At 40.4% G+C, this 15,708-nt stretch overlaps 1 protein-coding gene across 1 annotated transcript in view; it reads right to left on the reverse strand.

The window, feature by feature from the left end:
* TTC39B (tetratricopeptide repeat domain 39B) overlaps window positions 1–15,708 on the reverse strand; it is a 71,914-nt gene that overhangs the window by 43,950 nt on the left and 12,256 nt on the right. Inside the window, exons 2-4 of the mRNA XM_006764939.2 lie at window positions 9,778–9,873; window positions 3,855–3,965; window positions 938–1,069 (exon numbers count right to left, since the gene is read on the reverse strand). Coding sequence (XP_006765002.1) covers window positions 938–1,069; window positions 3,855–3,965; window positions 9,778–9,857 — 323 coding nt within the window. The 5' untranslated portion in view covers window positions 9,858–9,873. The remainder of the gene's footprint in view (window positions 1–937; window positions 1,070–3,854; window positions 3,966–9,777; window positions 9,874–15,708) is intronic.

The raw sequence follows: 15,708 nt of genomic DNA on the forward strand, positions 1-15,708 counted from the left end.
AGGAGGGAAGGAAAGAGGAAGAAGAAGTAACAAGAAATTAGCCCAAGCTCATTTTCACTCGACATTCACTTCAGTCACAGTCACACCAGAGAGTCATGAAGGCAGGCAGAGCTCAACACTACCGTCCCCAGGGCAGAGACCACCCTGGTGAGCACTGCAGCCCCACCTCCCAGCACCGGGCTAGCATGCGGGGGTGCTCAACCCCTGCTCGCTGAATACGTGAGTGGACAGACCTGCACAAAACAGTGGCCCCAACCTGCCAAGCACCCCCCAGATCTGTGGCTGAACTCAGCACTTCTGTGGCAAGACTCACCACCGATGAAGAATGAACTTAAGAGTGTAATATTTGAAAGCTCTCTCTTCATGTGTGGGGCCACAAAATTAGGTGAGTATGTAATTCCACCAGGGTTAAAATTCACCAATGCTAGCTAACAGCTTTTGCCAGGGTCTTCCTATGGACACAGAGCAAAGATTAAAATAAAATTGGAAACCCATCTCATTTTCACCAACCAAAGTGTTCAACTACATTCTTTGTAAGCAAATAAAACATGCCTTTCTGAATTGGCAGCATCCCCTACAAAGAGAAGAATGTGGCTTGCTTGGCCTGTTTCAGGTTGCGGTACGTAAACTCACCGCAGGGAGACCCTGGAGCTGCCTGCTGCTAACCCCACTGAAATCTCAGCCCTGCTGGGCACTTCAGGTTACCACAAATGCCCCTCGTTTGGCCAAATGAGAAGCGTACTCTAATTCCTAATAGGGATTTTGGTCTCTATTACATAAAACTACATGAGGCCAAGAAAGCTTTGAAGCTCAAGTCCTTTTCTTACAACTGTGGCCAACTTTCAACAGCTCTCAGTCAGGCAAACCGCATTCATTTGATCACACAGACATATAGGTTTATAGTCATATCTCAAGCATATAATTACTGAGTTCATACTTTTGGCAGGTTTGCAAGGCGTCCCTCATGGCAGAAATGCCATTTTGGATGTCCTGTTGCTCGAAGGTCATGATGGCCTGCAATACCACAATGGTACTGTAGCCCAAGGCATGGTACATGCTGTCCTTAGCCCTGGGGGCAACACAGGGAAATAGCACATTTCAATTCAAACTGGAAAGCATTCAGGTCTAGTCTGATAGTCATCATGAGAAATCCTAACACATGCATGTCTTGACTTTCACAGTGATAATCTTTACTCCTTTACCACAGTCCCTGAAAGCATGGGAACTATAAAAGACTGGCCCTAAAATACTCCCGTATCAAGGATTTAACAATTTATGCTCACACAGGCAGCACAGAACACTGCAGGCTGAAAGAAAAAGAGTTGAGATGCTTTTCCCTGTTTCAGCACAAGGGGGCAGCCTGCAGGTTCATTTCCTAGAAAACATTTCAAAGCAAACTGCTTTTCCCCAGTTGGACCAAGGGCAGTGTGCTGCCTTTAGCTCTGGTATCAGTGCTACAATAAAAGCCACTAGAAATATATTTTGTGACTGATTCTGATATTTTTTGAAAGATAAAGACTCATTAAAAATTGTCCCCTCGCCCTAGCCGGTTTGGCTCAATGGATAGAGCGTCAGCCTGTGGACTGAAGGGTCCCAGGTTCGATTCCGGTCAAGGGCATGTACCTTGGTTGCGGGCACATCCCCAGTAGGGAGTGTGCAGGAGGCAGCTGAATCGATGTTTCTCTCTCATTGATGTTTCTAACTCTCCCTCTCCCTTCCTCTCTGTAAAAAAATCAATAAAAAATATATTTTTTAAAAAATTGTCCCCTCTCTGCCCTAGCTGGTTTTGCTCAGTGGATAGAGCATCAGCCTGAGGATCAAAGGATCCTGGGTTTGATTCTGGCCAAGCGTGTATATACCTTGGTTGCAGGCTTCTCCCTGCCCCAGGCCCTGGTCAGGGCTTGTGTAGGAGGCAGCCAATCAATGTGTTTCTCTCACACCAATGTTTCTCTCTGTCTTTCCCTCTTTCTTCCCTAAAAAAATCAATGGAAAAATATCCTCGAGTGAAGATTAACAACAACAAAAAATTGTCCCCTTTCCTCTCCCAGCCAGAGGCAACATTCTTGCAATAAAGTTTGGTAGGCAGACAAAAGCACATTTTAAACTCCATCTCTAATCTAATCCCATTATCTGAGATTCCTGATTAAAGTTCTTGATAATTCACATTACCAGTGAGAATCACTTAGATTCTTAGGAAGGTCAGCTAGTCCTGATGTATGGCAGACACCCCAGATTCTCAGGCTGTGAAAAAACCTCACCATCACTTTTCTTAAAACTTCTTAAATTACGTTAATTATTTATAAGATGTAAAATATCAGTGCACGATTCTGGCTTTAATTCAAATATTATCACAACAGCCTGCTGCTGTGCAAAACAAGTGCCAGCCACTTTATTCGCTTCCCCCACGGAAATAGTCTAAACATCCTTCGGTAATTTGCAGCTTGTCCTGAACAATGAGGGCACTGGTTGTTCAAAAGGACCGCAAGGAATAAGAGCAGCCCAGAGTTAATCAGTAGCTAGAGTTTTAAACCTCATATTTTAACCGGAAGGTCCTCCAAAAGGAAAAAAAGTATTCAAGTAGGAAAAATAAGATCAGAGAATCTATAGCTCCATTAAATACAATGCTAAATCATTTCTTTTCATTCCAGATTATGTCCAGCTGATTTCAGTGGCAAAGGAAAAAAAGGAGACGTGTTTTACTGAAAAAGAAGGAGACGGTCAGGCAGGCTGAGAGAGGAGAGACAAAGAAAAAAATACAGACAGAGAAAAGAAGGGAAAGGTAGAGACACAAGACAGAGAGATGGAGAAGTCATTGGGCGAAAAGGCAGGAGACAGGCAAGGAAGAGGTTGTGAGATAAGCAATGGAGACAGCACTGGACAATTTCTATAGGCTACAGGCTTCACCATCTATCTATAATAATAAAAGCGTAATATGCTAATTAGACCGGGAAGCTGAATGACCTTCCAGACGTCCTTCTGGATGACCTTCTGGATAAAGCTGGGGCTGCGAGGGCCAAAGCTCTTGCACAAATTTCATGCACCGGGCCTCTAGCTTTAACTTATATTCCTAACCTCTGAAATGCTAATTGATCAAGATTATCAAAATCTGAATACAGCTGCCTTTGCAGTTTCTCAGTAGGTAAATCCATTTCTAAGATTCAAGGTCAAGGACAAGAATCACATCACCCTACTGATGGCTCAAAAGAATAAGATTCCCACTTTTGTGCCCACTAAGCTTCTAGAAAATTATGAGGTCTATGCTTAACCCAAGGAAGTGACTGTGTCTGAAGAAACAATGTGAGAGTAAGCATTCCTGTCAAGCTATAGTTACACCATGGGGCTGGGCACTGTGGTCAAAGTGAGGCCTAATAAGAAGGCTGAGCACAGAGGAGGAAAAATTAACAGGTACTATTAACTGAAATTAAGTTGTTTAACCCAAGTTTATCACATAAGCAGGGAGTCCCTATAATATTTATATCATTTTAAATGTTAGCACTTGAGATAAGCATTTCTAGTTCTTCCCTTTCCCAATTCAAAGGAAACTCTTCTCAATTATATTTAATGTTAAGAGGAACATCCATAAAAATCGTTCACTGACAAAAGCAAAATGGAGCTCTATAAAACTACATAAATGACACTATTTAAACAAACATAGAAATTAAAGGATGAGAAAAAATCAGAAATTTTCTATTGAATAAAGTTGAAAAGACAGATTTCTTAACTGGATATTAAGAGGTCTCAAATATGTAGGTGGAAACACAAATAAATTAACTGACAAGTATGGCATAGAAGACATGAATGTCATCAAAAACATGTGAAAAAAAATATTTTACCTAAAAGAAATAGTTAATTACCATGGTTGAAGCAATTCTAAGGCATCTTTAAATTTGTTATTCAGAAATAATTTCAGTGCCACTTCACATTCTTCCAGGCCATTCTTGAGATCCATCTTGGTTGATGATGACCTAAAGATCAAGAAAAATATATATATAATTTCTATAGTTTTTACTATTAGCAAGTTGTCTCAGGGAGTGTGTGTGTGTGTGTGTGTGTGTGTGTGTGTGTGCGCGCGCGCGCACGTACTTTGCATACAGATAGGCTAAAATTCTAACTCTGTCACTTCCTAGCAGTGTCTTGAACCTCTGGGAACTGACTTTCTCATCTGTAAAATGGGACACCACACCCTACTTCATGGGGCCATGGTGAGGATAGAGTTTATGACAACTATGGCTCATTGCGAGCAGTGAATAAATGATATTTATGCCCTCCCCTCCCCACCGCCCCCACCATCACTCCACCACAAGTAGAGGAACTAACTTTTTTCACAGGAGAGGCCAAGGTTATTTTGCTTTCGTTTGGCTATATAAAGGGGAGAAATGTGCTTCAGTGGAAAACTGAATTGTCTAAGGGAGACCCCTCCTAGTTACTTGCTTTTGATTTTATGGTAGTTTTCTTACAACTCTGTGAATGGTAAGTAACTGATAGCAATGCAAACTATTTGTTGTCTATAGACATATCAATTTAGTCCCAGCCAGTAGAGGTTCAACTGACTTCCCTCCAGCGTGAAAGAAGCTAGTTGGTCCTGAATTTACACATTCATTTCAACACTTTTTCGTCCATATAAATTTGTGCTGTCTTCATTTCTCCTTTGAATCTGCTATAACATCTGCCTAGTTCAGGGGTGGGCAAACTTTTTGACTTGAGGGCCACAATGGGTTCTTAAACTGGACCGGAGGGCCGGAACAAAAGCATGGATGGAGTGTTTATGTGAACTAATATAAATTCAAAGTAAACATCATTACATAAAAGGGTACGGTCTTTTTTTTTTAGTTTTTTTATTCATTTCAAATGGGCCGGATCCGGCTCGCGGGCCTTAGTTTGCCCACGGCTGGCCTAGTTCCTTCATTGATTAATGAGTTAATTAAAGTCTTTCAAATGTGGTGATTTCTGTATCTCTATGAGAGTCATGATTATACACTATTTGAAAATTATCTGTTAATTAATTATTGATAGAAATATTTCGGTAAGCAAATGAGTAGTACAATTTATTTCAAAGTACTTCATGTTGAATTTCCATGCCTCCAACCTCTCCAAATTCATTCTTTCAAGCATGAAAACAAAATCTTACCAGTTACTCATCTACCAAAAATGGGTTCTGAAGGTTCTACAGGAAACGGTCCTCTGCCTCTAAAACTTCTCATGGCTGGTTCCTTCCTGTTATTCAGACCTTAGCTCAAGAAGCATCAACTCAGAACTGCCTCAGTGACCCCACCCATACTATCTCACTGTTTTTTTACTCCACATCACTCATTACCATCCCCAGTGTCCCATGCAGCATTTTGGACATGTTTGTCTTTGTCTATCTTCCTGCTCTAGAACACAAATGCAGGGAGGCTGTTCTAGTCACTGCTGTGCCACGAGCATCTTCAGTGAGATCTAGAACATAGTACATACTCATTCAATATTGTTGAGCTGGTGGATGGGGTAGGTGGTTAGGTAAAGCTGATCTGGGTAGGAACACAGAATTCCTCATGCCTAGAGCTTGAAGGTGGTGCCGAAATGAGACAAGTTCTTGGTGGAGGAGTAGCTGAAGAGCTGAAAATTTGTGATGGTTAATTTTATGTGTCAACTTGACTGGACTAAAGGGATGTCCAGACAGCTGGTAAGACACTATTTCTGGATGTGTCTGTGAAGGGTGTTTCTAGAAGAGACTAGCTGTTGAATTGGTGAACTGAGTAAAGCAGATGGCCCTCCGCAGTGTGGGTGGGCATCATCCAATCCACTTTATCCAGTTGTCCATCGATGGATTGCTTCTATATCTTGGCTATTGTAAATAATGCTGCAGTGAACATAGGGGTACATATATCTTTTCATATTAGTGTTTTGGGTTTTTTTGGATAAATATCTAGAAGTGGGAATGCTGAGTCATATGTTAGTCCTATTTTTAATTTTTTGAGGTAACTCCATACTGCTTTCCACTGTGGCTGCACCAATCTGCATTCCCACCAGCAGTGCATGAGGGTTCCCTTTTCTCAACATCCTCCCCAACACTTATTTGTTGATTTATTGATGATAGCCATTCTGTCAGGTGTGAAGTGATATTTCATTGTGGCTTTTTTTCCTTTATTGATTAAGGTATTACATATGTGTCCTTATCCCCTCCATTGCCCACTTACCCCCACTCATGCCCTCACCCCCCTGGTGTCTGTGTCCATTGGTTACTCCTACCTTCCCCCTGAGGTTTGATGTTCTGATCTCTCCTTCTCTGTCTCTGGATCTGTTCTTTTTCATCAGTTTATATTGTTCATTATAGTCCACAAAGGAGAGAGATCACATGATATTTATCTTTCTCCAACTGGCTTATTTCGCTTAGCATAATGCTCTCCAGGATCATCCATGCTGTTGCAAATGGTAGGAGTTCCTTTCATTGTGGCTTTAATTTGCATTTCTCTGATGATTAATGACATAGAGCATCTTTTCATATGTCTATGCACCATCTGTATGTCCTCTTTGGAGACATGTCTATTTAGATCCTCTGCCTGTTTTTTAATTGGATTGTTTGTTTTTGGGTATTATGTTATATCAGTTTCTTACATATTTGGATATTAAGCACCATTAGATGTATCATTGGTGAATAACTTCTCCCATTCGGTAGGTAGTCTTTCGGCTTGTTGATGGTTTCCTTTGTTGTGCAAAAACCCTTTTAGTTTGATATAGTCCCACATTTGTTTATATTTCCTTTTGTTTCCTTTGCCTAAGGAGACATATCCAAAAAAATATTACTAAGAGCCATGCCAGATATTTTACTGTCTATGTTTTCTTCTAGGAGTTTTATGGTTTTGGGTCTTACATTTAAATTTAAGTCTTTAATCCACTTTGAGTTTATTCTTGCAGTATATCATGTAAGAAAGTAGTCGTTTACTTCTTTCTTTCTTTCTTCCTTCCTTCCTTCCTTCCTTCCTTCCTTCCTTCCTTCCTTCCTTCCTTCCTTCCTTCCTTCCTTCCTTCCTTCCTTCCTTCCTTCCTTCCTTCCTTCCTTCCTTCCTTCCTTCCTTCCTTCCTTCCTTCCTTCCTTCCTTCCTTCCTTCCTTCCTTCCTTCCTTCCTTCCTTTCTTTCTTTCTTTCTTCTTTCATGAAACCATCCAGTTTTCCCAACATCATTTATTGAAGAGGCTGTCTTTACCCCATTGCATATTCTTTCCTTCTTTTTCATAGATTAATTGACCATATAGGCGTGGGTTTATTTCTGGATTCTCCATTTTGTTCCATTAATCTATGTGTCTGTTTTTATGCCAATACCACGCTGTTTTAATTACTATAGGATACTTTGATATCAGCATGAAACCTCCACCTTTGTTCTTCTTTCTCAAGATGGCTTTGGCTTTACCAGCACTTCTGTCTGGGAGAAAGCTGCCCCTCCAGTTCTTGGCACTTTTCGAGCTGCTGCCCCAGTGCTGGAGCTCAGAGCAAAGGAGTCCATCAGTGAGTAAGGCCCTGCACAGACCCTTTATGAGGAAAGCCTGGGACTCCAGCTACTTTTCATCTTATCAGGATGCACAAAATCCCTGCTGATTTCACAGCCAGAAGTGGTAGGGACTCCTCTTCCCAAGCTGCAGAGTCCAGTGTGGGCCTGAAACCCCTCACTCCTCAGGGGAACCTCAACAACTCACATAGCCCGGGCTGATTCTTAACTGCCACACCTGGGTGTGCAATCAGACATTTTGCATCCAGCCCTCCTACTAGCCTCAACTTGGCTTCTTTATATCCTTGTTTATGAGTTCTGTTCGGCCAGTCTTCAGGTGGTTCTCAAGGGTGTTGTTCTACAATTTAGTTGTAATTTTGATGTGTTTGCGGGAGAAGGCAAACACAACATTTATCTACTCCGCCATCCTGACCGAACTTCCTTTATATAACTTTAACCTCTTCTTCTCTGACCCCTTTTCAACTCAGAAACACACACAAATCTTACTTATTTCTACTTAATGTTAACCAAGCAAAAAAGGGTAACTTTCCTTCACTCATGTTTTCTCTCTTAACACCATACCCTTTATTTAGTACTGCTTTCGGTAATTTTTTTAGTATTTTATTACAGCTTTCAAACTCAGCATTATAAATGTTGATGTAATAGAAACCTAGGAAACTATCAGATAAATTAGAGGATAACTCTGAAAGGGGGGTATATATTTCTGAAGAAAGCTCAGATTTCCATGAACAGAGACATATGGAACAAAATAGTATTGTGAAAAATAAATGCCTTAAGATACTTACAAGTTATTTTCAAGTTCATCTCCATTCCTCAACCCTCATATTATTGCACCTTTTTCTTACATTGACAAACTGAGTATTATAAATGTGTTTAATTCATAAATAGCTAAAAATTTCAAATGCAAAATACAAAAATGCTAAAGATCTCTGGTATAATTAGTCTAATAAACCTGTAGGATAGATGAAAAGCACTTTTTTAAAATATATTTTTTATTGATTTCAGAGAGGAAGGGAGAGGTAGAAAAACATCAATGATGAGAGAATCATCGATTGGCTGCCTCCTGCACATCCCACACTGGGGGTTGAGCCCACAACCTGGGCATGTGCCCTGACCGGGTATCAAACTGTGACCTTCTGGGTCCATAGGTCAATGTTCAACCACTGAACCACACCAGCCAAGTCTAAAAAAACAGCTTTAACAATTGCCTTAATAACTAATAAAGGAATATCCTACATGTTTAAAAAGAAACAACTAGTTAATTCCAGAATAGGCAGGAAAGGAACAGAACTTAGCAATGAAATGTGATATTATATAAAATACTTAAGGAAAAGAAAAGAATGTCATGATTAACTAAGTTTAAAAAGCAGGTTACTAAACAGTATGTTCAATATAATACCAATTAAGAAAAAAAAAAGTATCTTTATATATAAGGGGGAAAAGAAAGAATATACACCTAAAAAATAGTTATGGTAGCTATGGTGATAGTAATACATAGTTTATTCTTTATGATTTTTCTGTTTATCCTGAATTTTCTACAATGAACATTTTTTTAAATGCACTTTAAGCCAAGGTTACAAGAAAAACATTAGAAAAATAATCATGATGTAATACTGACTGAAAACTCTTTGGTTATATCCATTTCAAGAAACACATGCCCAGTGAAAAGACTGGAATGAAAGACACCAAAATTCTAACAGTCTGTATTAAAGTCATAACTACAGTTTATGTTTTCCCTTCCTCCATTTTCCCTGATGGTTGGCAATGTGGTTATATTATTTTATTTAAAAATTAATGGTTTGCCCTAGCCAGTTTGGCTCAGTGGATAGAGCGTCGGCCTGTGGACTGAAGGGTCCCAGGTTCGATTCCAGTCAAGGGCACATGCCTGGGTTGCAGGCTCGATCCTCAGTAGGGGGTGTGCAGGAGGCAGCCAATCAATTAATCCCTCTCATCACTGATGTTTCCATCTCTTTCTCCCTCTCCCTTTCTCTCTGAAATTAATAAAAAATATATTTTTTAAAATTAATGGTTTAAAAAATTTGAGGTAGCAAAGACACAAAGGGAGCTGTGCTGCAAAAGTTTAATTTTGTTTTGTTCCTGCTTTTATGTAACAGTTTCACCTAGTCACTGAGTCCCTTAGCCTGCTTCCCTAATTTGTAAAATGGGCCCTCTACCTGCCCGGGCCGCTCCTCTCCCCGCGGATCAATAAAACACAGAGCCTGCTCTGACATCAGCATTGCAGTTCACCGAAGGGTAGGACTGGTGCCCCCAGGAACGCTCGCACCCTTTCTGACCTGCTCACTTTGGATGGTCGGTGCTGTCCAGAGGCCTGTTTTGCGTCCAGTGATGCCAAGTGAGGTCTGCTTGCTGCCATATCTGTGCGAAAAGGCCTGTTAATAAAGAAGGCAGAGTGAGGTGTCTTACAGGAAACGTTCACATAAACTTAAGTACACACACAAGCCCTTCAATTATTTACTGAATCTCACCTCCATTTCTTTTTTTTTTTTTAAGATTTTTTAAATTGATTTTTGGAGAGGAAGGGAAAGGGAGAGAGAAACATTGATGTGAGAGAGAAACATGGATCGGCTGCTTCCTGCACACCCCCTACTGGGGATCCAGCCGGCAACCTTTCACGGCCATGCCCAACCAACTGAGCAACATCAGCCGGGGCATCTACATTTCTTTGCAATTTAGAAAAACTATTCAGTTACATGGTGAACATTCCTGAAATATAGCACCAATAAAATAAACTTTTTTTTATTCTAGTGCACACACACACAAAAGAAATGAACTGAAACCATCCCCCACAGCTCTACATCCAAACACAGCATTGTGTCTTGTATATATCCTTGCATATCTTTTCCCAAGTAAATCTACACATATATTTTTATATTTTACTAGAGGCCCAGTGCACAAATTCATGCATGGGTGGGGTCCCTCAGCCTGGCCAACGATCGGGGCCAATAGGGGCTGATCGGAGCCAGCTGGCCGGGGGCGGGGGGATGGGAGGGACCGCAGGAGGTTGGCTGGCCAGGGAAGGTTGGCTGTGGGAGCACACTGACCACCAGGAGCAGCTCCTGCGTTGAGCATCTGCCCCCTGGTGGTCGGTGCACATCATAGCGACCAGTCATAACAGTTGCTTAGGCTTTTATATATTTAGATTAAAATGGAATATTATAGTAGAGGAGAAAAAAGTTTTCTTTGACACTCTTAGGGTCCCTGGTTGGGTCTGAAAAGTAAAGTGACAAAGACAGGTTAACAAGAGAAAAGCATATAAATTTTATTGAATTTTTACATGTACATGGGAGCTTTCACAAGAGAATGAAGCCTCAAAGAAGTGAACAACAGGAAGCTTTTATACCTGTTAGACACAGAAACAATAAGTTTGTGAATAACTGACAAGATAAGGAGTTGGGCTAGGAGTAGTAAATGGTGAAGAAGTAACTAGGAATATAAGGATTGCTTTAATAAGGTTTGACTGCAGATTCTATGGGCTGATAGGTGTCTGTCTCTAGTAAAAGAATTTGTTCCCTGCCTTTATGCAGAAAAGGGAGAGCTTTCACTGCTTTTACTGCTTCTTAATTTGTTTCCCACATGGACAGGCAATTATCCCAATACCAATGAATAACTCATCCTTCAGCTACTCCTTAGCTTGGAAATAAGACAAAAGAAAAACCAATGTCCTTTCAATGCCATGTTGGAGCACTAACAGGCCCACCCAAAGATATACCTTTGTTTGATTTGCTAATGACTACTGATTGAGGCCTATACTCTGTAAAATTATATGTTAACTTGTAGATTTTTTTCTGGTAAATACCCAAATAATTAGTCTGGTAAGGTTATGGTTTTATTGCCTTGTAAGATATTAACCAGTTTTAAATATAGCAAATCATATTCCAAAATTCTTTCTTCCATTCCCCAAATATTTCTGGAACCAGTTTTACCATCTTGCTGATTGATAAATAAATCTTTGACATTTGTTCGTTGTGTAATTTTTACACGATGACATACTGAATAACACTGCAACTCTGTAACACAGGGCAAGTTTCCATATGTACACACGTCTGTTTCCAGGCATTCTTGTTCCACCCATGTATTTGCCTTTCTCCGCACTTTTCACTATCATGGCTTTCTTAATATGCCAAAGGAACAAGCCCTGTACTTTATTAAATGTTTTTTCCCGGGGGTGGAGAGGGGACTGCTATTATTTCACCTTCAATCTTAGTTATAAATTTTAGAGTAAGTTCTTATAGAGTTACCAATAAAAGTCCTGCCATGGTGTTTCCTGGGACTTCATTACATTTCTAGCAAACTTTGCAGAGAACTCCTATCTTTACAATATTATACTTTCACATCTATACACATTTATTCAAGTCTTATTTCCTTCAATAAAGGTTTTTAATATCTGAAACACTGCAGTGGAGTGCATGCATCCTTGCAAAAAAAGCCATGCTAAATGATCTTGAAATTGCTTCAGGTTTAGGATCTGTTCCGCCAAAGTAAGCGCAGTTATTAAACATGTAAATAGAAAGACTTGTCTGATCCACTCCTGAGCATAACCAAGATGTTATACTGAGATGTTAGAAGAAATGTATTTTTAGCTAGTGAAAAATGCTAAAGAAAACATCATATTTCAATTACTGTTATGAGTGTTGGAAAATATATCCTCATTTTGCCCTGTATTTACTGCTCTAATTTATTTAAGTTTCTAAAAAAGCTTTATTGAGATATAATTCACAGACCATGCAATTTACCCATGTAAAGCATACAATCAATGGTTTTTAGTATACTCATATTGATAGCAGTGTACAACTATCACCACAATCTAATTTTTAAAGTATTTTGTCACCCAAAAGAAACCTTGAATTCATCCATTAGCGATCATTCCCCATAGTCCTTTGTATCTACACCTTTGCTATAACTGGCTTTTTTCACTTAGCATAATGTTTTTAAGATTCATCCATGTTACTACATGTATCAGTACTTCATTCTTTCTAATGGCCAAATAATATTTCGTTGTATGAATATAATACATTTTGTTTATTGTTTCATTTGTTGGTGGATATATGAGTTACCAAAAAAAGTCCTGACATGGTGATGCTGCATCCCTACCAGTAATGTATGAGTCCCAATCTCTCCATATCTTGGCCAACACTTGTTATTGTCCATCTTCGTGTGGGTAATGTTACCTCATTATGGTTTTGCCTTTCATTTGCCTAAGGACTAATGATACTGAGCATCTGTGTAGGGACTTATTGGCCATTTGTGTATCTTCTCTGGAGAAGTGCCTATGCAGGTTCTTTGGCCATTTGTTACTTGGGTTATTTGTCTTTTTACTTTGGTGTTTTACACTACTCTAATTTTCAATCATGAGGTAGAACTATTTTCAAATGAAATACTTACAGCTGTCTTTGTTTATACTTTTTCTCTCCTTCAAGTCATAATTAGCAGAATCAATTCAAATTTAATTTCCCTAATAAATTCAACGCAATGTGCTATGTTCCTGCACAATAAAAAGCTAGCTCATTTTGAAAAGCAAAAAATGAAGTAAAAATTTCAAGAATTATTAAAAGACAATATCCTTCCAGCTTTTCATCAAAGTTAAAATCTCTCTTTAAGGGGAGAAAAGGAATGAACACAGATGGCCAATCGTTATGCTATGAGAGGCGCCATTTATATAATCTACAGTCTGAACAGTGTCCACCAGCATTATGAACATAGGACTCCAGTGGATACCACCACCAGATTTCCAGGAAATTTATTGCTTAATATTATTGGCCATATGATGAGCTTGTCTTTCTTACTAAAGAAATTGCTCACCAGACCAAATGCTGCCCAATGGGCAATTCCTTCAAATAGCCATCCTCAGGGCCATTGATCAGAGGCAGGGGGGACTGCTGCAGCTGCCGCTGGGAGAGCAAGAAGAGCCCAGAAACTAGCAGGTACTCCCCACGGACCTCTGACTGTCAGCTCCAATCCAGGCCTGTCACCAGTGCTATCAGAATCAAGGGAAAGGAATTCAACATTTTCTCACCACTCGTGCAAGTGGAAACTCCCAACAAGACTGTGTGGATTAACTGACTGATTGACTGAACAAACGGACAAACAGAGCAGCAACTGACAGATAGCACTGATTTATTTTTTACTGGAAGGAACTGGCCCTCACTCTCGTCTAGCCAATCCAACCACCTGAACTCTCTGATGTTCTAGACACACTGTTCTAAGACCACCAACGATTGGAAATGCAACTAGAAGCCAACAGCCAGGAAAAGACTAAAGCCAATTCAACAGAAGAAAGAGTTCAAGGAAATGGACAAGCTTAACTTGAAAGAAAGAACAGTTGCCGAAACCGGTTTGGCTCAGTGGATAGAGCGTCAGCCTGCGGACTGAAGGGTCCCGGGTTCGATTCCGGGTAAGCGCATGTACCTGGGTTGCAGGCACATCCCCAGTGGGGGGTGTGCAGGAGGCAGCTGATCGATGTTTCTCTCTCATCGATATTTCTGATTCTCTATCTCTCTCCCTTCCTCTCTGTAAAAAATCAATAAAATATATTTAAAAAAAAAAAAAAGAAAGAACAGTTGGAGGAAAGCAGAGAAAAGGAAAGAACATGAAAGCTATTCCCAGACATTTCCCTCTCTAATTCAGCCTTCTAAATCACATTCCCTGGAGCTGCTATTGCCAAATGACTCTGAAAAATACATATGATGTGTATACAGAGAGAATAATAAAGCAAATGTGGCAAAATGTTGAAAATGGATTAAGGGTACACATTAAATCCTCTGTTATTCTCACACCTTTTTGCTACGTTTGGAATTATTGCAAAGTAAGAAAATGTTTTTAAAAGACAGCTTAGATGGCCCTGTAGCAAAGGGCAGCAACAGGGATCAAATGAGTGGTTGCTGGACCTCAGTCACTGGCCTCGCCAATGCCAGTGGAGAATGCTAAGCCCTCAGGGTCATGGACACACCAAGTCCAGCCCCCACAGGTGCCTGAGGGGCAGAGGCAGTGGAGCCAAACACAGTGGATTTGCTGCTCTGGGTGTTTTATTCAAGAACAAGACATGGTTGTCATTAGGTATTTTATGCAGCAACTAAAGGGGGTTCACATCCAGATCTCCGTCTGCCCCGAGGGAGGCTTAGCCATTGCTTATATCCACGATTTGGTTAATTACATGTTGATTTCTTCTTTGCAGTTGGCTAAGTTATTAGGTTCCAGGCAAGCTCATCCAGTGACAGCTGTGTCTGCCAAGAACTGTGCTACACTTTAACACTTAGCAGGAATAGCATTACGTAGTAAAAACTGCCCAGACCTTGAGACCCTTGTCCTATGTAGCAGCAGCAAGGACAGAGGGCAATGCAAAAACAACTGGATGTAGCCACCAACCAGAGAGCAAGACCCAGATCCTGCTCCATCATACTCCACTTCCTCCTGCACCTAACATCACCTGGAAAGGAGGAGAGGGAGAGGGAACCTCAGAGAAGGGAGGCGTGGGCCTGATGCAGAGATTAACGGTTTACATGACTGGGCACTTGCCTCTGCCACTCCTTCAAGAAAACCTCAATCACTCCAAACGAGACTGTTTGAAATTTGAGCAGAAGATGTCATCTTTAATTGGCAATGTTTTCTTTCCATCCTCAACGGAGATGAGAGTTCCAGAGGCAACGAAGAACAATTGGAAAGAATAAAAGTTCATTTTGTATAAAATATAGTGTGTCTCAGACCCCACTCACTAAGAAAATGGAGGGTAGTAAACTTGCAGTCTCTTCAGAAAAAAAGAAACTATCCCAACAGATGTTGTTTCTCTTGCCCACAGCCACAGCAAATCCCTGACACAGTGGAAACTAAACCAGAGCCTGTGTCCCTTCAAATTCTTTCCTTCGGCAAAGCAAACTGCACTCTTCACATTATTCAAAACAAACAGCAATGGAATGTTAGATTGGCAAGAGATAAGCACAGCTACTGTTTCATTTTGCTGCTTTTCTTTACTGTGTTTTTTGCTTATTTAAAAAAAAAAGCCCTAGCTGATTTTGCTCAATGGATAGAGCGTCAGCCTGTGGACTGAAGGGTTCTGGGTGCGATTTGAGTCAAGGGCACATTCCAGGGTTTCGGGCTTGATCCCCAGTAGGGGGTATGTAGGAGGGAGCCGAATAAAGATTCTCTCTCATCACTGATATTTCTCTCTCTCCCTCTTCCTTCCTCTCTGAAATCAATAAAGAAATATATTT

The sequence above is a fragment of the Myotis davidii genome, unplaced genomic scaffold (genome assembly GCF_000327345.1).
Source record: "Myotis davidii unplaced genomic scaffold, ASM32734v1 scaffold197, whole genome shotgun sequence".
Lineage (NCBI taxonomy): Eukaryota > Metazoa > Chordata > Mammalia > Chiroptera > Vespertilionidae > Myotis > Myotis davidii.